The 24,290-nt window shown below is 35.1% G+C and overlaps 1 protein-coding gene across 4 annotated transcripts in view; it reads left to right on the forward strand.

Annotated features, from left to right (window-relative positions):
* The window catches only part of Sntg1 (syntrophin gamma 1), a 638,621-nt gene that overhangs the window by 562,107 nt on the left and 52,224 nt on the right, over positions 1 to 24,290 (forward strand). For all 4 annotated transcript variants that reach the window (XM_021222333.2, XM_029533398.1, XM_029533399.1 and 1 more), the window contains 2 exons: positions 11,829 to 11,981; positions 20,612 to 20,704. In XM_021222333.2, the coding sequence (XP_021077992.2) occupies positions 11,829 to 11,981; positions 20,612 to 20,704 (246 nt within the window). The remainder of the gene's footprint in view (positions 1 to 11,828; positions 11,982 to 20,611; positions 20,705 to 24,290) is intronic.

Raw genomic sequence — 24,290 nt, forward strand, 5'->3', positions numbered from 1 at the left:
CTTTCTTTCTTTCTTTCTTTCTTTCTTTCTTTCTTTCTTTCTTTCTTTCTTTCTTTCTTTCTTATGTAAAAGTATTTTTTTTCTAGATAGCCCTGGCTGTCCATCCTGTGTTGACTAGGTTGGCCTTGAACTCAGATAGCTGCCTCCCTATACCTCCAAAATGCTAGGATTGAAGGAATACGCTACTGTCTGGCAGAATTATCATTTTTTTATTCAGGGTGGCATTATACAATCTTTGTAATTCTTGACTATTATATTTTTTTCTCCTGAGTCTGTCACGTCTTTACAGCCTTGTCATTAGAGAAAAGAAAGAAAAGTGTCTAAGTGCCATAGGCCCTACTATTACTCAGAGGCCGACCTTGCCGGGATCACATTCTATTTTTGAGGTCACGTACAGATACTACTGTATGGGCACCTAGAAGCTCAGGGAGCATCATTTTATGATGTGCAGACAACAGCAAAGTTAGGAAAAACAACCCTGGCTTAATGCCTCAAACACTGCTACACCTCCTATACTTTTGCCCTTGATGGGCTTTTGGTGACTCTATCCTTTGCAATCCTTTCAACTTGATTGTTAATCTGCTAACTTGAATGGCATTAAAAGGTGGAAGCCAGGCAATCAATCCTGACACATAGTCATTGAATGTGGTGAGTAACTTCATTAGACACACTGAACAATTATAGGAATAAATCAAGTAGTATTAATCACTCTTGAGACTTTGGCACAAAATTAGAAGATCATAGTTTGAATCTGTATATATACTAACTGTGTGCTTCAGTAACTAAAAGGCAAACATTGACCAATCCATACAGTAGATAAGAGGAGAACATAAAAGTATTAAAACAATACTGTTCTATTTTTCATATTGGTCCATGAAGTGTGGTTTCTAGGCATTATTATGAGACTCAGTTTTGCTTAGGGATACATTAAGGTGGCAGTCACTGGAATGTATAGGGATCACATACTTCAAGCTAATAGGCAATTACCACTGGCAGTTCCTCTATCTGCCAAATTTGTCAGTGTTCTTTAAAGCCTTCTTTTTAATCTTCCTCTGTTAATCAATCCCAGTTAAAACTTGGTCTACAAGTACAGTCTCTTATATAAGTCCTGGTGACAGAAAATTCTGAGCTGCAGCACAGTGGTGAAAATGGAGAACCTGAAGAGGTTTGCCTCAGTCAAAGCTCAGTTCCTGAACTCAGCTAGCTGCCTCATACACCTGGAAAGACCCTGTGACGACAATTGTCCTCTCTCTACTGACTCCCAAATACCTACAATATTGATTTTCATTTGCTAAAGGACAGTAATTTGCAAGTGAAAATGAAATAAAAATACAAAATTAAATTCCATTTTTCTGTGATTTGTCTCCTTTCCCGTATTTTTGTTTAAGAAGGAATACTTGCAAATAAGCAGAGGTGAAACCACCTTACTAAAAGACGAATGATACAAAAATATAGATCAATAAATCTTGATTTTAAAAGAGCTATATAATACAAGTTATTTACTTGAAAGGAATTTATCAAACCTTTGTGAAGAAATTAAAATTTATTCTGGGCAGAGGAATATTGTGGACATTTATAGTGGTTTGAATGAAAACATCCCAGTAGCCTCTTATATTTGAATTCTTGTTTCCCAATTTGTAGACTGTTGAGGATTAGGAGTTATGTCTTTATTGTGGGAGATGTATGACTAGGGCGGACTTTGGGAATTCAAAACTCTTGACAGACTGACTGAGTGTCTCATTCCCTTCTTGCAGATCAGTATGTAAAGCATTCAAGTAGTGTTGCAGTACTATGCCTGCTTGCTTTTCATCAAATCATGATGATCCCAGACTGAACCTCTAAAACTTTAATAAAGGACCAAATTAAATGCTTTCTATTATAAAAGTTGACTTATTCATGAATCTCTTTGCAGCACCAGCGCACTAAAACAGGAGTGAGGTATTGTTGTGACTGGCCTAACCGTGCTACTATTTGAAGGAATATGAAGACTTTGAGACTTTGAAATAGAAAAGTAGTTGAATGCTTTAAGTGGGATTTACTCAGACATTCTAGTAAGAATGTAGAAGACAGTAGTGCTGAAGAAAATGTATATTGTAAAGGCCTATCTCAAAAGATTCAGAGGGGAAGACTATTAGTAAATGGTTTAAAAAGGTTTTCTGACAGATACTGTTCTTGTGAGATTTCGGTAAAGAATATGGCTGCTTTTTCAACTTGTCCAAACAAAATCTGCCAAGGGCTAAACTGAAGATTTTGTATTAATGGTATTGGCAGAGAGTATTTTAAATGAGCCTTGTATTGATCGTGTCATGTGTTTATTAGTGTTCATGGTTATGCAGATTCACAGTAAATGAAAGGAAAAGTGAAAAAAAAAAAAAAAGACAGCTTGAGGAGAAAAAGGGGTGCCAAGAAATAGAACACTGAAGACAGAATTGTATTTATAAAACCAGTTAAAAAGATTATATGTTTGCAGTTAACATTTTCTTAAACATAAATGAATACAAAACATTTTATAGACCAATTACTTTTAAAGTGACAGGAAGAGAGAGAATTTACACACAAATTGGTAAAATAGTACAGTAGAACAGCTGTGCAGTTCACTCTATTCCATCATTATCTATTTTCTAAAATTATGCAAATTAAAGCATATTTTATTAGTTTATACTCATGTTTGCAGCAAGTATACAGCAAGAAATGATGTATCTTTTATGTACCATCCTTAATGTGTAACTTCTTCTTATTCAACAGAAATGCTTAAAACTAACAATTGTGACAGGTAAATAAATTTTGAAACATATTTTAATAGTTACATTATTTTGTAAATAGGAGAGAACAGCGACCAAACTTAATTAATATTGCGATTAAGTGCCCTTTGTAATTTACTCTGTAGATGTTTTTAACCATTTTCAATCCATTGCATTCAGTGCTTTTATAAAGCAATCGCATTGAACTTCTCCAGCACCATTATTTATATTCAGACAAATTCATCTGTTATCTTCTAGAAGTTTCTGTGTGGATGCTTAATGACATTTACCTCTGCACCCTAACAAGCAACTTTATTGGTAGTCATCCCAATCTTCCATCTGCTTAAGTCTAAGACCTTTGATTTGTGTCTAAAACTCTTATTATGATGCCTTTGGTGTGATATTTCAGCTCCCTCCTCTGCTGAGACATGGTCAATTCATTCTCAGAATTCTGCCTTCATTGCTCATCTATTTGGGCTCTACTGGATCTTTTGTAGCCTTAGTCCACAAATTCTTTAATTTTACTGTTTGTTCTGGAACCGGGGTCATTAAGTCCTATTATCTCAGACTGTTCGGTCTTTCTTCATGAGTCTCCTTATAGGGCACCCTCGCTCTGTAGGAGTGGCAGTGAAACTTGAGGTGAGTACTCTCTGAAGCTTCTAAGAGACTCAATCACTCTGTGTGATTTCTGACTTCTGTGATTTTAAGCTTTTTCTTATTCTACTCACAACAAAGCTCCAGGACATAGAAATGTCATATGTTTTGCCAGGTGGGAAATGTCCACACCAAGATAATGTGCAATACATATCAGATGTGGAATTACTTCTTAGCAACTGTGAACTGTATGTGTGTGGTAGGTATTGCTGTAGGCCATGATAAACAACTTACTGAGGTAGTAAGATTATAAAATTTTGAATGCTAGTACAAGGTATTTTTAAAATTATATACATTTTGAAAGTAATATATAACAACATCTGTGACACAGGGGCAGCTAAAGAGACTGTAGTTGAAGTGACCATCTCTAGTCCAGAGTCTTTTTTAGAAAGGTAATAGGAAGCCATGCCAAAGATGCATTCTGTATTAATGAGCACTTGCTGAATATATTTACCACAAAGCATTCTTTCCATAAAAGTGCATCACATTAACTAAACCAACTTTGTAAGACTATCATAGCTTTTGCAGTTCCCATAGTCATCAGAATAATTATCCCTCCCCTGATAATGGTTTATACTAGTGCTTATGAAGAACAGTGAAATTCAGAAAACACATTCAATGTTACCTTCATTATAAAAGTTTGTTCTACTAGTCAAGTCTTTGAAAGATGCAGAAAAATATTGAACATGTTAAGGCAGTGAGATATTAAAATAATGAAATGCTAAACTAGTTTAATATGAGGAAAGGTAACATAATATGTTTCATGTACTTAGTACAGTGGAATTTGAGAGGTGACTTAATTATATTTAACAGAGAAAAATATTTTAAATAAATTACTTGTAATTTCTTTTTAATACAAATAAAGAAATTGTAAAGAAAAAAATCTCATAGGGTTGGAAAGATAGTTAGCCAATTAAGAACCCTGACTGATTTTCCCAAAGACTTAGGTGTGATTCCTAGCTCCACATTGTGGCTTACACAGACCTGTAACTCCAGTTCCAGGTGTTCCATTTCCTCTTCTTACATCTCCCAGCAAAGCTCATAAAAACTAACTAAAAATAAAGCTCAAACTAGTTTCCTTAAGAGAGACAGTCATCATATTATCAGAAAGGAATGAATGTAAGAATATTGGAGAATAAATGTCATCCTCCAGGCATTAAACCCTAAGAATTGCAATTCTATTATTTTAGTCTTATATGTTCAAAAAAAATGTGAGATTAGTTTTAGTTTGTTTTTATGGCAGGACTAAATGTTAACCTAGAAATGTTATTGCTGTCTAACCCTGTGACATCCTCATTTACAGCTTCAAGGAATATAGAGTTTCTGCCCACATGCAAATGTGTCAAGCTCTATCCCCTTTAGCTATTTCCTAGTATGATTCCATTGTTCTTGGAAGTAGAATATTAGAATTGAAATAGACAGAATAGTCTTTGAACTGATACTTAAAATCATTAATCTCATTAGGCAAATATGAAACACATCTCATTTAATAATTCTGTCACAGATAATTCATACTGGCTCATCATCTTAATTTATTTGCTTTTCCAGTTCTGATAATGCTGATTTAGGTGTCTGTTTCCCTGTAGCAATGTCTTACCGAAAATTCCTTTGTATATTAACCAAAATAATAACAAAACAGACTAAAGTATACTAAATAAGAAATCAGTAATGCAAACCAACTCTAATGATACAAGCATTCATTTACTAAATCTCTCTACTATGTCTCTACTTTTTAAAAAAAATCACATAAAAATACTTTCCACATGAACATGAAGTGCACATTCCTACACTGATCATTTATACACTTTGAACAAACTTTTGTTTGCTTTACTTTATTTTTCCCGAATAACCAAGAATACTATTTCAGTGAAAAACCTTAAGCAGTTATGTGCTAGGATATTTATCAAAGGCATAATTATCACTGTCATAGAGAAAGGCATTTAGGAAAGATAGGCAGTTGGAGAGGTTAGATTACATGCTGCTCTGTGTAGCCATGAAAAATAATCTTTGTTCTGCTTCATGCAATCAGTTAATGACCAATGTATAGTGAGTTGATATGATGACATTTAGACTCTGCTGAAAGAGAAGTCTTGGGAGAGTCAGACTATTAATTCCAACTACAGTGGTGAGAAAAATCAGCTGGTGTTAACTACATTAAAAAACACATTGTATGTACGTACTTTATAATTCATGACTATTCCATATAAATAACTCAAGGTCTCTGAAACAGTCATTTATTTGTTTTGCTTTCCTTACTTATTCTTACAATACGATTGCCTGTATTACAAGCAATTGCATGTATTGCTTCAAATGATCTCTAAATACAAAAGTAATTGAATATATTGACAGAACAACATGATGCTTCAGTAAATGTATACACTGACTGATGTTTAAGTTGCGGTTTAATTATTTACCTTTTAATAATTAAAATTCTTGATGATTTTTGAGAAATTTATACATGAGTACTGTTTACATATTTTCTACCATATTCTCTCTCTCATTCAACTCCTTCCATGTCCTCTTCTACTCTCTCTCTTTCTCTGTCTTTCTCTCTCAATTTCATGACAGCTTTTGTGTACTTATTGTTACATACATACATGCATGCATATAAACATGTATTAAAAATACCAATTGAGTTCATTTACTGTTTCACTTACATACACATATTTAGAACTGTCACTTAGCATCGAATACTTGGAATTGGGTCTAGTGTATGCTGATTTCCCTTCTTGCAATCATTGTTTACCTATAAATTAGGCAGATTTTCATCTTGTAGAGCCTTGTGAAATGTCCCCAGTCAATGTTGGCATGTGGTCTGGTGTCATTATGCAGGTTTTGCTGAGATTTTTTGTGGTGCAATTTCACTTTTATGACTTGAAAATAATATTTTGCTGTAGATGTCCTGGTCCTCCAGGTTTTACAGTTTTACATATCTGCTTTTTAGATGAGCACTGAGCTTTGTGTGTAGATTATAAATGTGCTAACTCAAACTAGTTACCCCATGGTCACTCATAATTTGAATTTTTACAAGTTAACAATCTCTGTAATAGTCCCACTATGTTGCAAAAAGAAGCTTCTTTGGTGAGAGGTGAAAGCCAAACTTATCTATGGGTACAAGGGTTGGTATTTAGGATTCAGTAAGTCTTATATTGATTGATGAATATGGCTGTGGTAGGATCTCCTTTAAGGTCTATGGCCACTCTAACCATGAGCCATTAGCTAGGTTTAAAATATAAGGAATGAAATTCTCCTGTTGAGCAGTCATTAAAGCCCACTGAATAATTATAGGTGACCTCAAGGATAAAAGTGTCAATTCTTCACTCTTGTTGGTTTTATATAGGGCCAGTCATTGTTGTGCCCATCAGCTTTACAGCTTGGTAGCTTTACCATGTATTTGTTTTTCTCCCTTGGCAGCTGGAAAACCTTTAAATACTATGAAAGTTCACACTCAAGAAAGAGGCTTCAGTTCCAGCTGATTTCTTCAATACCTGAGTCCATAATGTGTGTTGTCTTCAGCAATAGAGTTTTACCTTCAGTTTTCTAGATTCAGACAAGGGCCATTTCAACAGCCTAAAGTGTTTTGGTAGAATTTGGGGCCCTACAAACAACAAATTCAAAAGATTTCCTGTATCTGGTAGGGGGTTTATGTAAGGTGGTCTACGGCTCTTGGGAAGAAACATTCTCACATCCTACTTTCCTGACTTCTGTGATCAGTTTGTGCACTCAACTCTAAGGATATAAAGATAACATCCATGTGTAAGACAGAAACGTTGACATTTGGCTTCACAATCTTTGTCTTTCATTATTCAATATCATATTTTTTTTGTTTTATCGATTTACCTGCAATTTTCACAATTTCACAGATTTTTTTGCAGTTGTTTTGTATGAAAAGCATATTTTCATTATCAATCCATCAGTCAAAGGACTTCAAGGCAGTTTCCAGATACTTCTTTTATGTTAACACATTAAGAAATCTTTCTAAGCTTCAGAAATATGGAGTACATAATGACCATCGTCATTCAACCTCTTTGCTATAAAAACACCATTGCACAATGCCATTTCTTTCTCCACTTAACTCCAGCTCAGTATCCACTTTTCACTCCTAGGTTTCTCGGTACATTTACTTGCATCTTGCATCTGGGACCAATATGCTACTCCCAATTTCTAAGAGATCATTTAATTTATATTCCATGCAGGTATGAGGTCATGTTTAACTTGTATTTCTGAGTCTGGCTTGTTCAATTTAACATAATGATTCTGACTTTACAAAAGCTTAATTTGCATAGTTATGTTATAAAAAAATCCATTGTAGTATTTCACTGTATAAGTGATATTCTTCAAAGCAGAAAGCATATTAATGAGAAATGATGCAAATTTCTAGGGGCTAGGCTTATATAACTATTTTGATCTGGGACATTTTATCCTCTATGACAGCATCCATAAATGCAGAGAGAGAGAGTTAGGAAAGGCAGGGAAAGAGAAACATTTAAAAATGGATTTAATGGTATTTCTTTAGGAACTGAATAATGGTAATATTATCTCTCCAAATTTATCTGACTAAGCCCAGAACTGATATTCTCACTTTCTAGACCTTATGGAGGACTACAGAAGAGTTAGACTGCATTAGAAAACTATTTTCCTTAAAAGAAAATGAAGACTAGAGCCTAATTTTATGGATTACTAAAAGATTAGAGAAGATATTTAAATAATTTGGTCATTTGTATGAAAAAGTATGGTTTCATGTTAAAGAGGGCTCTCGAAATCCCCCAAAACAATAATAAACGGGTGTAATATAGGCTTGTGTATGGATAAGTCAAATTCATTGATTGATTTTTAATTGACTTAAATGTTTCAAAGGTAAAAGTTTACTTCAAATTATTGAAAATCTTATTTTACGTAATTATGAAAGATTTATTTACATTGCTCTTTTTAAATATTATCAGCCCCAAGATCATATGCACACAGATAACATTAAATGATCCAATAAAGTTATATTTATGTATTTACATGTATGTTTTTGTGTGTGGTGTGTTTGTGTGCAAGAGAGAGAGAGAGAGAGAGAGAGAGAGAGAGAGAGAGAGAGAGAGGGAGAGAGAGAGAGAGAGAGAGAAGTTAGAGGGAGACATGGGAAGGGATGTTATACAATTACAAGTTAAAAAGCTTAAAAAATTAAATACTGAACAAATTTCCCATTCAGGAAAGCAATTTGCCCATAGAGTACCTAAAATCACTGGCTATATGTGGTGTGTTTATCTAAGGGTGACAACTGACACTTAATATAAAAACAATTTTATATCTTGATGAGCAGCCACAACAATAAACTCAGAGAGTTTGTTTGTTGTTTAGTTTTGGTTTTTCTTATTTAGTTCCTTGTGAATGGAGGGAGGCCACAGCAGGTCTGCTACAAAGTCATGTTGGGATGAGCAAATTCAGGGTCTCTACTGAAGGTCAGCACTGCTGACACAAAGCTATGCTTTAGGGGCTACAGACAGTTCCATTAAACTTGTGGGGAGTGATCCTTGAATTTCTGCCTTTCTCCGGGTCTTCCTTTCTTGCTCTTCTGTGCACCTCTTTCTGTAACATCCTTTCTACTCATGGTTCTTGGCAGGATGCTAGCTTTTTCTGAGCTCATGATGCAGCGAGTCTCGATACTACAGACTCTTCTTAGGGGAAAACTCTCTTTTCTTGCACTCTTTCTTGCTGTTTTCTTGACTTTTAATTCACAGCACTTTCATAATGGTTTTGTTACTTTTAACTGTGTGCTTAATACTCAGATGAGCCCCAGACGTGCACAGTGTGATGTTTTACAAGTGACAATAGCAATTATTCAGAAACGCTTAAATGATGTTTGCCAGCTTGATTAGATAAGAATTTTTCCTAAGGGGCTCAACACTCAGCAATAATTGATGCTCCATGTGGTTTAAAAGGTGTAAGCTAGTTAAGTTTTATCAGAAGATTATAAAATATGCCAATGAAAGTCACTTTAAGATTGTTTCCTTATTATGAGAATGGAAAGATTGCTGAGATAGCAATTCCACTGGTAAGCATTTTAGGTTACAATGGAAAATGAGGGTCTGGAAAGATAGCTCTGAAGGTAAAGTGCACAAACATGAGTGGAATGTGCAAGGATGTTAGTGCCCAGAAAAAAAGGCATGGCGTTCTAACAGTGAAGGGCATGGAAAGGAGTATTCCAGGGTAGCTGGCTTCAGCCTAAGATAATGGGTGAATTTCAGGCCAATAGTAGACCTTTCAACAGAAAATAAAACAATCAAGAAGTAAACAAATTGGCAGATTAAGTTACAATACCCAAGGTTGATATCTGGCCTCCTTATGAATTCAAATATTTGAACCACCCCACGTTCACATATGCACCAGTATCCCCTCCCAAACACATATCAAAAAAGAAGTTAAGACAAGAGTAATGAATAATAAAGATGGCAAGTTCTGAAAACTTTAAAGTTAAGCTATAATTTTGTGCCAAGGTTATTAATTTTATTTTTTGTACTTTTTTTATTAGATATTTTCTTTATTTACATTTCAAATGCTATCCCTAAAGTTCCCTATNCCCTCCCCCTGCCCCTGATCCCCTACCCACCCACTCCCACTTCTTGGCCCTGGCATTCCCCTATACCGGGGCATATAAAGTTTGCAAGACCAAGGGGCCTCTCTTCCCAATGATGGCCAATTAGGCCATCTTCTGCTACATATGCAGCTAGTGACACGAGTTCAGGGGGTACTGATTAGTTCATTTTGTTGTTCCACCTACAGGGTTGCATCCCCCTTCAGCTCCTTGGGTACTTTCTCTAGTTCCTCCATTGGGGGCCCTGTGTTCCATCCAATAGCTGACTGTGAGCATCCACTTCTGTGTTTGCCAGGCACTGGCATAGCCTCACAAGAGGACGTAATATCAGGGTCCCTTCAGCAGAATCTTGCTGGCATGTGCAATAGTATCTGGGTTTGGTGACTGATGATGGGATGGATCCCCAGATGGGGTATTAATTTTAAAAAGTTAAAGTAGAAGACAAAATATGGGCAACAGAGATAAAGGATACCAAGAAACTTTGTTGGTATAATGGCTTATAATTACACTTAGGTTCAAGCTCAAAATCAGTGCCTGACCAGTGACCTCATCTCCTAGCATGTGAGTCCTTGTTATTTCTCCACTTTAGTTGTGGGATTCTGGATAGTCCAATCCTCACTTCAGGCCTCTGCCACTGCTGTTCCTTTTCTGGAAGAATAATCTTGTTCTTTATGTTAAACCCCCTGTTCAGTTAATGTTTATTACTTACCCAATCTATAAAGATTGTAGTTGCACTCATATTAATTTGTCCCATCATATTTGTGGCTCTTTTTATTTAATATCTTTCATGGAGACACTCCCCAGATACAATATTCACTCAAAATCATCCCGAGCCCTTTACCACCTATTCATCTCTGTGCTGGGTTCACATTGTGTCTTCAGTGTTTTCCCCTTAGACAAATTATAGGTCATCTTCCTAGCTCTCTGCAGGTTTACTGATAATACATGTCAGAGCTAATTCTACAATACTGGAATAACTGCCTTTATTCTTTCAATGCGTACTTCTAAGATTGGGATGCAAGGAAGTTAGATATTCTTTTAAAATTTATTGCCAAAGCTAAGGATTTGATCCACTTCTACTGCTTAGTGATGAACCATTTGCACATATTCCTCTCTCTGTCCAAGAATACAATACTAGTGATTAGGCTTTTTTGCAATTTTCAGTAAACTCAATATATATTTCAAATCATATATCTTAGAAAGTAGTACATCCTGTTATCCCTTTACTTAAACATGGCACTGTATTTTTTTCACCTATTAGAGTCTTTGATTTTGGAAAGCACTTAGGAATTGAAATGTGTTGGAATAGGTAAACACCTGAGTGTAAAAGTTGAGGCAAACCAGGAATCTTCTAGGAGCAAAATCTTTTGACACAGTGAAATGTTTGGGGGGTTGGAGGATGGGTTGTGATACAGTGTAATTGGTGTAGATAAATTATACTAAAGTTTTTTTCCAATTTCCTATGGGTTCATGATTTTAAAATGATTTCAAAATCATTTCAGTAAAAATCTTTATTGCCTATAAGAGATGACAATATCTTCATTTCTGTGTACAGACAGTTTTGCAAAAATGTTCAGGGTTATATACAAGTGTGTTTTACAATCAAAGAGAAGTTTTGTGTATTCAGGACTGTGGCTATTCCTTTGTTAGTTTGAGCTGAACGGAGAGTCTCTTCTGGTGAATGGGCATCAGAAGTTACAAAAGGAAATGGTAGGCATAAACTCCTAATTTCTTTATTAAGACTTAACAGTTATGTGGAGTCTAAACTTTGTTTTGAGCATTGTTAGTAGACGTTTGCTGTGCTGAGTAGGCACTGATGTATGCCAGCCTGTGTAACTCCAGGTTTTCATCAGGACAGTGACCTGCTGGATCGGCGGAAACATTGCTTCACTATGCAGTCTGAGTGTGGGGAGGACCTCTACTTCTCTGTGGAGTTAGAGAGTGACCTTGCCCAATGGGAACGAGCCTTCCAAACAGCCACCTTTCTTGAAGTGGAGCGCATACAGGTGAGAGCCTGTGGAATGCAGTAGATGTGGCACTTGGAGAGATGTAGCCACTTACTGGAATTCTCAGAAGATATAAGCCCAGTCTGTGAGCATGACCTCCATATCAAATGCATCCAGTGTTTAACCGTTATAGAAAAATGAATAATTAACCATGAATAATCATTGATTTTTTTTTTTTTTTTTTTTTTTTTTGCCTTTGTAGGCTACTTCCTATCAAATATTACTATAACTTGAATCTTCTACAGAAAACGTTCTGGCTGTAGTTTACTATTTACAAAGTTGTTCCTGTTGAACAGGCCTGGTCACCTAGGTGCTAGAAGCCTCCCTTTCATCAGTGCATTTTAAATCCATGCATAGTTTGTGAGGCTTTCTCCAAGGGATGCTTCTGGGACATACCATGACTTATAGGACTTTCTACTAGATGCCTTCCGCAACTCTGCTGACTCTCCCATCTTCCCCCTGTAGCAAAGAAGACCACTTTCAGTGTTTTCTTTGACGACTCCCATCCTAACACTGGAATAACTTTTTGTCATAGGGTGGTTTATTTTATTTCTGTATGTGTTGCAACTTAGTACATTTTGCAAACCACAAGTGTCCAGTGTGTATTTACTAAATTGTAGTATTCCAATGTGAAGCTATATCTAGATCAGAATTCATAGAACCTTTTATCTCTTGACTACACGAGGAGTTGAAATGCAGTACCTCATAGAATTGGTTTTATGGTTGACCTGGAACAAGATTCAGGGAAATTTGAAGTTAATTAGTTTCTTACCCCTTGTAATAGTGAGTGTTTCTGCCAGCAGTAACACTCCGATCCGGGTTCATCCTGAAAGGCAGGGCTGGGCTAAAAGGGAAAAGATGGCGGGAGAAATAACCAGGCTTTGACAAGAAATCCTGATCAAAGGCTAATGTTTAATATGTACCATGTTTATATGGCATGGGAAAAACCCTTCCCCCCAGCCCCAATCTTGGGGCTGCAGTACAGGAGCAAGCAGGTAGGCGGGTCTTCAGGGAATGCTGTCTCTGTATAATCTAGGCACTTATCAGCAGGGAGTGGCATCTGCCCTGAGGCTATTGTTCAGCAGGACAGTGGCAGGCTTAAACAAGGTACAATCCTGGCAGGAAATCACCCAGGTGGTGTAGAACAGTGGCTGCAAAGGTCTAGGAGGCTCCAACATCTCCTCCCTTCATAATTGGTAAAAAATTAGCTGGACTGGCACAAAATATATTTATGCTCTATCATCCTGCCTAGGAATTATGATGACTGGCGGCCGCGCCTGACTTAGGTCTCAGATTTTCCCGAACGTATTCAAATTCCATCAAGGAGTGTATATGCAGCTTGTTTGTGAATATTTTGCATGAACATGGCTCTGTGGAATATTATCAATAAACCACAGCCTCTTGGCATATACCTCTGTCTTTGATATAGTTATGAAATCTGGTTGCCCGTCTTTGTGTCCAGCCCTCATAGCACACCTATTCCTGAATTAAGACCAAGGCCACAATATATATATATATATATATATATATATATATATATATATATATATATATGAATGATATGTCTTTCATATAGAAGAATTTTCTGTCACTGCTCTTGCTGGAGGGGAAGCTGAATGCTGGCTGCAGAAGGCTGTAGGGTGTAAGCTGACCTGCTTACACAAAGTCAAAACAGTTGTAAAGCAAGGAGATAAAGGATTCTTTGGGGAAGTCCAGGTACTCTAATCAGTTGCAAATTAGCAACCATCAGGTTCAGGCAATAGCTTCCAGGTGTGGGGGAAGTGGCTTTGAGCCTCCTCTGCAAGAGGAGGCTGAGTTCCAGAATAACTCTGCTAGTTAATAAAGATTTTTAGCTATCTACATAGGAATCTCTAATATTGGAATTGTTACTAGACCAGTCCAAAATTGAGTTTAGAGTAACTGGTCACATTGAAGGAAAGAGAAGAATCATTATAACTCCTCTTATGAATGATCTTTTAAAGTCAGATTTCACAGTCTCTAATGTTCTCTATTCCAAAAGTTAAAAGCTTGAAGCAAGGCCGCTTAGCTTGTCCTATCTGGGACAAAGGCAAGCAAGCAAGGGAGGGTCAAAAACATGATTCCAAATCAGCTTTCTCCTCACCACTGTTAGGGCACTCAGCTCACTCACAGGTCGGCTTGGCATACAAACCTTATTGGAAATTGTCATGCTTCTGTAGCATTCTGTGGAGAAAACACAAGCTTTCCCTCTTCCCCATAAGGGTAACTATTTAGGATCAAGCCATATACCAATAAGTAGATCCTTTTTATTTTGCCTAGACATGAGTATATCTAGTTTTAGGATACTATAAGGCATTTAGTAAGTTCTTTGACATCTAAATTTTAAATTTTTAAAAATAAAAATGAGATTTAAACAATGTGCAAGGGATAATTCCTCCCTTTATTTGTTAAAAAGATAACGTTTTCAAAGTTCCACAATACCTTGTCTTGAGAATTATAAAAAGTCTCAGTGACATGGGTACATTTGAAATACTTGACTGTTATAGCCAGTTCCAATATCTGTTTTAATTTAATTTGGAACACCAAGTACATAAAGAATTTTTAACATAAGCAATGGTTAACTTATACTTTTAATTGTTTTTCTTATAGAGCAGAAGGCCTGAAAAGGTATCAGTAATCACATGTGCATATTTTATTTATTTATTAATCAGAAATAAGAGTATCCATTTGCAGTAATTAAGACCTCAAGAATTAACACCATTATGTGGAAATAGGTAGAAGCTGAGGACACTAAGAACACATTTTTAGAATTTGACGTGCACATACTCTGAAAATACCAAAATGTTATCTAAGCCATTACTATTTTGAATGTAAAGAATAAGATTATATGGCCAATTATTTTTATGTAAGGTCTAAAATCTGCCTGGTATAAATTTAGCATGGCATTACCTTAAGAGGTCTTGTCCAGGCAGGCTAGGACAATTTCTTAAATGTCCATGATAAGTCTTTTAAAAGAACAGCATTTTTTCTTATGAGTTGTATATGCATAAAGCATAAACAATTGCATACACCCAAATTGAGATTTATAGTATTTGAGAGATGAACAATATTTGAGCAATTTTACACTCTGAGATATATTGACTATTAATATACAATTTAAAGCTTGATTAATTAACATTTTAAAACACCATCTACAGCACCCAGTTTAATCATCCGTGCTGAAGCAGGAGGAAACTAAAAAGAATAAACATGTGATCCAATTCACATATACTTTTCTTTATAAAAAGCTGCTTATAAATACAGTAAAATGGGTGTATGCATACAAATGCATGCATCAAAGCAATTTTTATCTTTAGGATGATTGTCAATTGTATCTAAAAATGATGGTATGCAGTAGGCCAAATATTAGCATTCTGCAGTACCCAATTTGATTGCTGTTTGGAAAGGGGAATTCTTAATTTTTAATTAGTACCACAGCACCCTTACAATAGGATGTTAAAATGTTACTTAGAAAAGAAAATGATTTTACCTTAATTCCTTCTTTTGCCAAACAATTGCTGTGGGCACTTAATAACCATAACTAATATAAGCAGTTAGTATTTAGTTACCAATGATTATAATTGATAACAATTATAAAAGCCTCCTTTATTTTTTGCAAAGCCTTTTGTATTTTACCAATTAATTTGTGTATCTCAAGATAATATTCAAAGGTTTAAATTAATTTGAGGCCTTACAATAAGATCCTAGCCCATTAACATCTCTTAGAAGCTTGGAAAATAAACATTTTGAAGCAAATCAAATTTTTGCTCTTAGATTTTCTATATCACAATTTTGTAGTATAGCTAAAACCTTCAATATTAAAAAGATATGGCCTCTGAATCTTATGGAGCAAATTACTCTGCAGAACCTTAAAGCTCCTTTTGTGAGAGCAAGATTTGAGGTAAACTTTCCTTTAGAGTCCTTAGCTAATACTCTCCACACTGAAAAATTGAAACTCTTAGCTTCTTGTATTGAAGCAGAGGCAATAAAAATTATTCTTACATAATGTAAGCTGTATAAGCCACACTCAGAGGCAAAACTTTCCAGTGATCACCAGCTCACCAGAAGCAAACCCTTTATAATTATCAAGGAAAAAACAAACTCTTTAATAATCTTATATGAAGTAGGCAAGCCATCTTGTAATGCCTGATTGACCTCTTATACATTTTGAATTAAAAACTTTATTACGAATAACACCTGGGTAGACCTCCCTGAAAGGCAGAGAGAGGCAAGATCCCAATAACTTCCTAGGCATGGTTTGTTAAAAAAAAAAAAAAAAAAAAAAAAGAAGCCACACAGGCTTCCTTGAGCCTGCTCTGAGCATTTGGTCTGGGGCTTGGCCCTCCTGCAGTGAGGACAGATTTCAGGGGGACAATTTACTTGTCTGCCTATGCCTCTAATTTAGAACAGTCTTAAGATTTTTAAAACATTTAAAATTGTGAAAAAGTTGCTTGTATGGTAATTCTCTGTAAAGCAGCAACCATAGCCAAATTGTATGAGAGTCCAACATTTGCAGAAGGACCAAATATGTAGATAAGTCTGTCCTTTGCTTGTATGGCTGGATGGCTGCAGAGAGCTATGTTAGTGCTCTCATAAGATGATTACTCTTGTAACGATCCTAATTACAATATATAGGTGAATTAAAGATTTAAAATTTGAATTTACGCTGCAGCTGCTGTCAATGGAGCACTGGCAACTTGAAGCAAAACCCAATTTTAAACAATTTGTTATCTTAAAAATCAATACCAGAAGCATCACTTTAATGTTATGAAGTTTGCCTGTGTATGAATGCAGGACAGTGCAAATTTTGATACTTTGTTAAAGAGACAATGTTTTAAATCGTATCTCTAAGTCTACCTTTTAGGAAAAGAATCACATTAAAAATTATCTCAATTAGAAGTTTTTCTAGAGGCCTAGTTTTTTTTTTTTTGTTTTTTTTTTTTTGGCCTGCTTATGCCACATGTTTAAAATGACTCCAACCCTAAGTTACCATATTGAAGCTAACCTTTTTGTTACCAATGTTATAACCTTTGAATTAACGCCAATAACGTATAAGCCATGCAGAGCATTTTTATACCCTTAAGACAAGTCAAAAACCAAATGAAGCCGCTACATGAATTATAAATTTAGACCACAGAATTTTACCTTTTTTAGCTATAATTTTACAATAAAAGGCACTTGCCATTTGCTAAACACATTAACCATGAGAAAATTTTAGGAAAAAAACAACTATCAGCCTTTTTGCTTTAAAACTCAGAGTTCAAAAACTCTCTTAAAAACAGATTTTCTGCAGGGGCTCTCCTGCTGTATTTGATTCCTGGCTAAGCCACGAGCCTCTTTTGGCTCTGCTGCGCGCAGAGAGACTGCGTCAGCAGGCAAGGTTCCAGCCACTTTTATTTCTTTTAAACATGAAACACAGAACAGTCACTCATTCAGACAACGAAACAAAAACATACATGAACTGACACGTGGAAGATTGATGCACCAAACATAGACAATACATAGAAAGTAGCAAATTTCTCCTGTAGGGGCCAGAGCAAAAGCCGGATGTCTCCGGACTTCAGTCTGTCTCTAGGAGAATATTAAAATCCATTTTCCCTCTCTCATGATCTCTCTCTCTCCCAGGTTCTCTTGTCTAGAATTTTTTTCCTCTCTTAACCATGGGCAGCAAGAGTCCATCTGCTCCACAAAAATACTTTTAACACCTTTTCTTTAAACCCGAAACAGCTCTTAGGGATGCCGGTAAATGCCTGTTTAGAACCTTAAACCCTTATTTCTCCCACCTGAAGCAGTTCCCGAAGACTGTGGAGAAAAACCTGCTAAAAATTTTCTTTTCCCGTTTTCCGCTGCCAACCTAAGTGGCAACAATGGCGGGTCAACACAGTACCAGCTTAGTCTGTATCGTGCCTACAACAATTTAAAAAGGATGAGGTTTAGAACCTGTGCTAGCATGAGTACCTGTTTCTCGGGGTGCATGATAAGACCTTCTTACTTTTTCTTCCCTGAAGCTCCACATAGACAGCGTCTCCTCAGTTTGTCCCCACCATGTTCAGGTCCCAGGTCATTGGGCATCACTTGAGTGTTTCTGCCAGAAGTAACACTCCGATCCGGGTTCGTCCTGAAAGGCAGGGATGGGCTGAAAGGGAAAAGATGGCGGGAGAAATAACCAGGCTTTGACAAGGAATCCTGATCAAAGCCCAATGTTTAATAAGTACCATGTTTATATGGCATGAGAAAAACCCTTCCCCGCAGCCCCAATCTTGGGGCTGCAGTACAGGAGCAAGCAGGTAGGCGGGTCTTCGGGGAATGCTGTCTCTGTATAATCTAGGCACTTATCAGCAGGGAGTGGCATCTGCCCTGAGGCTATTATTCAGCAGGACAGTGGCAGGCATAAACAAGGTACCAGCCTGTCAAGAAATCACCCAGGTGGTGTAGAACAGTGGCTGCAAAGGTCTGGGAGGCTCCAATATAATAGATTCATAGATCAAGGTCCAACATACATGGATACTTATTTTTCAGACACATTAGACAGATATGAAACTAAAAATGGATGAAATTAGTTGCAAAGTTTGGATACATCATTTTGTTATTTGAAAATGTAAATATACTAACATGATGAATATTGTTTAACTTTGATATAATAAATATCTGTTTTGTTAACATTGGTAAAAATTATAGACATGGGCCTGATAGTATATGCGTATAATCCCAGCAGTTGGGAGGTAAAGGCAGGAAAAGTAGTTAACTGTCATCCTCAGCTATTTAAGGCAATTTGATTCCTGTTTGTGCCACATGATATGCTGTCTCAACATAGTAAAATAAAATAAATAGGCAGAAAATGAAAATGTTATAACATGATTAGTACTTCTGAAGAACTCAATAAAACTGTTTTGAAATATATTTATATTACAAGGACTACAAAATAATGTTCTCTATCATCAAATATGTCTATTTATTATTTTATACTTTATTTTATACCCTTAATAAACAGTATAAATACTGGCATATTTATTTGAAAAGATGATCCATGAAAGCAAACACTTTGAATATATTCGACATGATCATTTAAAGTTACAATTAAACTTTAGAAAATGTAGTGAATATTGAGGTATAGAATACACAAGTTATAAATAAAATGTTACATATCCTATATTAAAAGAAATAATGTGAAGTGTAATTCACTTAGTTTCATTTCACTGACTTTATTATTTTCCCAGGTCAGTGAATTTTGGCAGTATAAAAACACATTTGTTTCATAACTATAATCCAGTTCGATAATTATTTATTTTAGTACGATGATTACTTATTTAGTATGATAATTACTTATTTTAGTACAATCATTACTTATTTAGTATGAGAGTATACTAATTACAAAAAGTTATTACACTTAAAGTTACTGTGAATTGATTCCTTATTTGTTTTTATCTGGTGGTAGAAATTTAGTTTCAAGGGCCATTTAAGATATTTATCCTATGTATATTTATCTATGGATGTTATTTAATATATAATTATAAACAAATATTGCCAAGCAATTTATCTTGCAGCTTTCCTAAAGCAATAATTTTGGTTATCACTATTTTTTACACTGAAATCCATGTTTTACTAAATAGATATTGTAATTATACAATAAATAATCATTTCTTTACTTAAGTGTATAAAATACACTCAGTACATTTCTTAACATTGTACGTTATAAAGTAAATTTTTAGCAGATCTCAACTTATCCCATTTATTTGCTTCCATTAAATGATTATTGAGGCAATGTAACTTAATTTGCGATGTTCAACTTAATGAGAAAATGTGGATGTACTATATAATCCATTTTCACCTGAAATCTTCCTTTTAATGGCCATACATGAAAATAGCAAATAATTAAGCCTTAATTAAAAGAAAACAATATCCTAAAATGTTCCTTAATGTTGATAGTAGTTTTCATAAATTACTAATGGCTGAATACAGCTATCTAAGATATCCACGTATTTAGCAAATACAATTATACCTAAGCATGGGCTTTTAATGCCCATTAAGTATGCCTTCTAATTTACTATTTTAACTTCAAATGAAATTTTGTCATGGTTATAAATTTTTAATGCAAACTAAGCTTTAATCATTTGAATATAACAGTCTCATAAAAGCAATTTGATAATTATAGGTATTTGTGAGAGACAATATATTTTAAATGAATATAATACAAACAAATGCAATATGAGCATTGGTATTCGAAAATTGCTGAAAAGAATTGCTCCCTCATATGTGAATTATAATTATAGTTCGTATCAGTCATTGCTCTGTAACTTGAAATCAAACTCAAATACAACTAGACAACCAGATATAATAATGTGTTAAGTTGTACATAAGATCCATGTTAGTTCATATCTTATTTATGATATTTTCCTGTTTCAGTATTCATATTTATTAATCTTTACAAAATATTTACAAGTATAAGTATAATGTTGCGGATTAAACATTCATGTTAGGAATGTATTCTACAACTGAGCCATACTCTAGTCAGCTACTAGTATCACATTGATAGAGATTAGATCTCATATTCCCCTTGACAATGAGTTTATATAAGCCACATGGAATCTAACAATATTCTTTGTTTTCTCCAGTGCAAGACCTATGCATGTGTGTTGGAGAGTCACTTGATGGGCCTCACTATTGACTTCAGCACAGGTTTCATCTGCTTTGATGCAGCAACAAAGGTAATATGCATCATGTGGCAGGAGAAATAGGTACCAAAACGATCACTCAAGAATGCAAGAACAGCCTTTGAACTACTTGCAGCCTTTAAAATAATTGTACATTGGATTTATGATCTTCATTTTTATCTATGGAACATAAACTATTGAAACACTATTAATGCAGACAATCATAGCAAAGTAGTTTCATGCTACTCTGTCCATATATACATATAAATATAGAAAGAGACTATTGGTAAATATTTTATATAGAGTGATGTATTATAGGTCAGTCGATTATAGATAATAGATGAATAAATGATACATTGATGAGGTAACAGAAAATATGCATTGATAGATGATAAATGATAGGTACTGATTTATTCTCTTTCTTAAAAATATACCTTTATATATTTGGAACAATTTATTCCTTTGCCAATGATTTTTTTTTAGAGTTTCTTCAGGATATTTTTTTCTGAGTCAAATATAGATGATGAATGTATGAAAAATATTTTTTTTCAGTTTTATAGTTGATATCTTAAAATTAGGTACAGAATGGTGCAATTTCGGTGTTTGGAATTTCTACTAGATATCTGTTATAAACACATGACTTAACATGAGTGCTCTGTAATCTGATGACTTTCACATTTCCAACGTACTCTCATCCATTGGAACAGTAATGGTCTTTCTTCAGCAGTATTATCTATAATCATTCTTGTTTATCATCATGTAGCATGTGAAATAGTTAAGGTATTACATATTATTATTATCCATTTGAAATGATCTTACACCTCTTCTGGTTCTGGTCTCTTAGTCCTTGCTGCAGTATCTGTTTTGGGCTTTGAAATTTAGAGAAAGAGTCTTGCTAGTAACTCCTGAATCAAAAGAAGGTCTAGTATAGTGTAAGTGAAACCATGCCCTCCCACTGTTTCAGTGATTAATAAATAATATGTTCTAAACTTTCTCTTGGGTTAATGTGTGCACAAAATTTTTGAAAGAAAATTTATAACAAATAATACAATGATACATGTATAAGGAAGATAGAATATCATTTGTTCAGGAAAGAAGTGGATCTATAGGTGTGTCAAGCTGGTAATGAAAGTAGCAAACCCAGCAATATGTACATAGTACTTATGATGGTTCAAGATGCAGCACCTATGACTGTCATTCAGAAAGTCCCAGCTGTTTAAGGACTGCTAGTGGTGGTTTGGTGTTCACAGGAAAACCCAATGTTACTTGTAGAAGAACAGATTGTATCACATAGAAAGAACGTGGTCTTTGTGTGGTACATAAAAGATATTCATTAATTAAGAATTCCTGATGTAGTAACATTTCTGATACTTTTAGTAAGATTACTATCAAGTGAAAATAAGCCTGTGTGTATTACTGTAATTAAGTAACTAATTTACTGATTAATTAACCTGAGTATTAATTTGCCAAATATACTCAGCTATTAATTAAACTGACTTGAAAAAAACCTTTAAAATGAGAAACTTTATGTTTATTTAATCAGAATGAGTATCCCCAAAGTCCATGATCAGTCATGTCTAAGACTCTAAGATTTATCTGATGAAGTTGATAATTTTTATGTTACTTTCTCTGTGAAAATTAACAGCCTGATTAAAACAAAATACACATACTATGTTCTTCACTCTCATGGTGCATGTTGACAGTTTTAAGGATAGTCACAGAATGGTGATACTATTTCCAAATTCACTTTGGACATTTTTTCTTACTCCGAGAAGAAAATTTCTATTGATTATTCTTTGTATCCTTAACTTTTTTAGAATTTTAAAAACTACATACTTAGTTTTTTGAATATTTTGCCTACATGTATGTCTATGAACCACATCCAAGCAGGACCCATGTAGACCAGAAAACTCATCATGCCCTCTGGAACTGGGTGAAATTATCCATAAAGTTGGCTTCCATGTGGTTGCTGGGAGTCAAACCCAGTTCCTCTGCAAGGGCGAAAAGTGCTCTTAACTATTAATCCATCTATCTAGCCCAGAGATCATTTTTAATTAAATATAATGACATTATTTACCTTCTCCCTCTCCTCTTCCATTCACCCTCTCTTTTTCCCTACCCCATTTTCTTTCAAATTTATGGTCACTTTTTCTTTAAATGTTACTGTTATAAGCATACATTCACATATGTTCTTAAATACACAAATACAACTTGCCGAGTCCACTTGGTCTTGCTTGTCTGTTTATGTTTTCAGAGCCAATTCCTTGGTATTGGATAACCAATTGGGGGCTCATCTTGGCGAAGTCTTTAATTGCCTCTACCACTGCTTTGTCTAAGGGAGAAGCTCCAGGATATTCTTCTCCCTTCACATTAGCATGTATATTGATATGTTCTGATCTTGTTTAGGCTACCATTTTGCTGAGATTATCATATGCATCTCTTTCCTATCATTTATAAGAGACACAAACTCAAAGCTGATCCTGATACTCTGGATCTTACAATCTTTCCACTCACACTTTCATGATGTTTCCTGAGTTTTAAGTGTATAGGTTGTATTGTAGATGTATCAATTGGGGTTGGGCATCTAATGGTCTCTGCATTTTAATCTGTCATGGTTTTCTGTTATGGTCTCTACCTGATATATAAAGAACTTCCATTGATGAGGAGTGAGAGCTACACTGTCCGTGAGTATAAAAATAATTTATAATGCAGCCATGGATCATGCTGGTCTAGAAAAGTGGCAGTAGGGAGTTCTCTTTAAAGTCCATGACCTCACTACTTTGGATAGTTGGCTACGTTTCTCATACCAGACATTATGCACCACCTGTTGAGTTGGTCCTAATTCCAATTATACAAGTGTATATTAAAACTAAGCTATGAATGTTACTAAAGCTCCTTTAGGGATATGTGCCAGGCTGATCATTGTTGTGATTCATGGTTATAAGATCTGTGGAAAGTTGATTGTTCTCATCCCTTTTCTCATATATATATATATATATTTTTTCTCGTATACATATATATGTATATATTTTCTCATATACACATATATATATTTTTCTCATATATATATGTAATAACTGTGAAAGATACTAAAAGTTGTAGGCATTAGTTCTATCAAATGATACAACCTAATTTGTAATCTTGTATTATTCCTTATTCCCACTATAAATTTTCTTCAGATACAAATTTTTCAATTTATTTATTTGTTTGTTTGTTTATTTATTTATTTTAAACTCCAGATTTTATTCTACTTTTGATCCACACTCCAACTTTTCCACATTCCATAACTCTTCCCCACCCTTCATCTCCACATGGATGTCCCTACCCCCCCCCCCACACACACACACCTGACCTCTAAATTCCCTGGGGCCTTCAGTCTCTTGAGGGTTAGGTGTATCATCTCTGATTGAAAACAGACCTGGAAGCCCTCTACTGTATGTGTGTTGGGGGCCTCATATCTGCTGGTGTGTGCTGTCTCTTTGGTAGTCCAGTGTCTGAGAGATCTCAGGGGTCCAGGTTAATTGAGACTGCTGGTCCTCCTACAGGGTTGCCCTTGTCCTCAGCTTCTTCCAGCCTTCCCTAATTCAACAACAGGGGTCAGCTGTTTCTGTCCATTGGTTGTGTTCAAATATCTGCATCT

The sequence above is a fragment of the Mus pahari genome, chromosome 22 (assembly GCF_900095145.1).
Source record: "Mus pahari chromosome 22, PAHARI_EIJ_v1.1, whole genome shotgun sequence".
Lineage (NCBI taxonomy): Eukaryota > Metazoa > Chordata > Mammalia > Rodentia > Muridae > Mus > Mus pahari.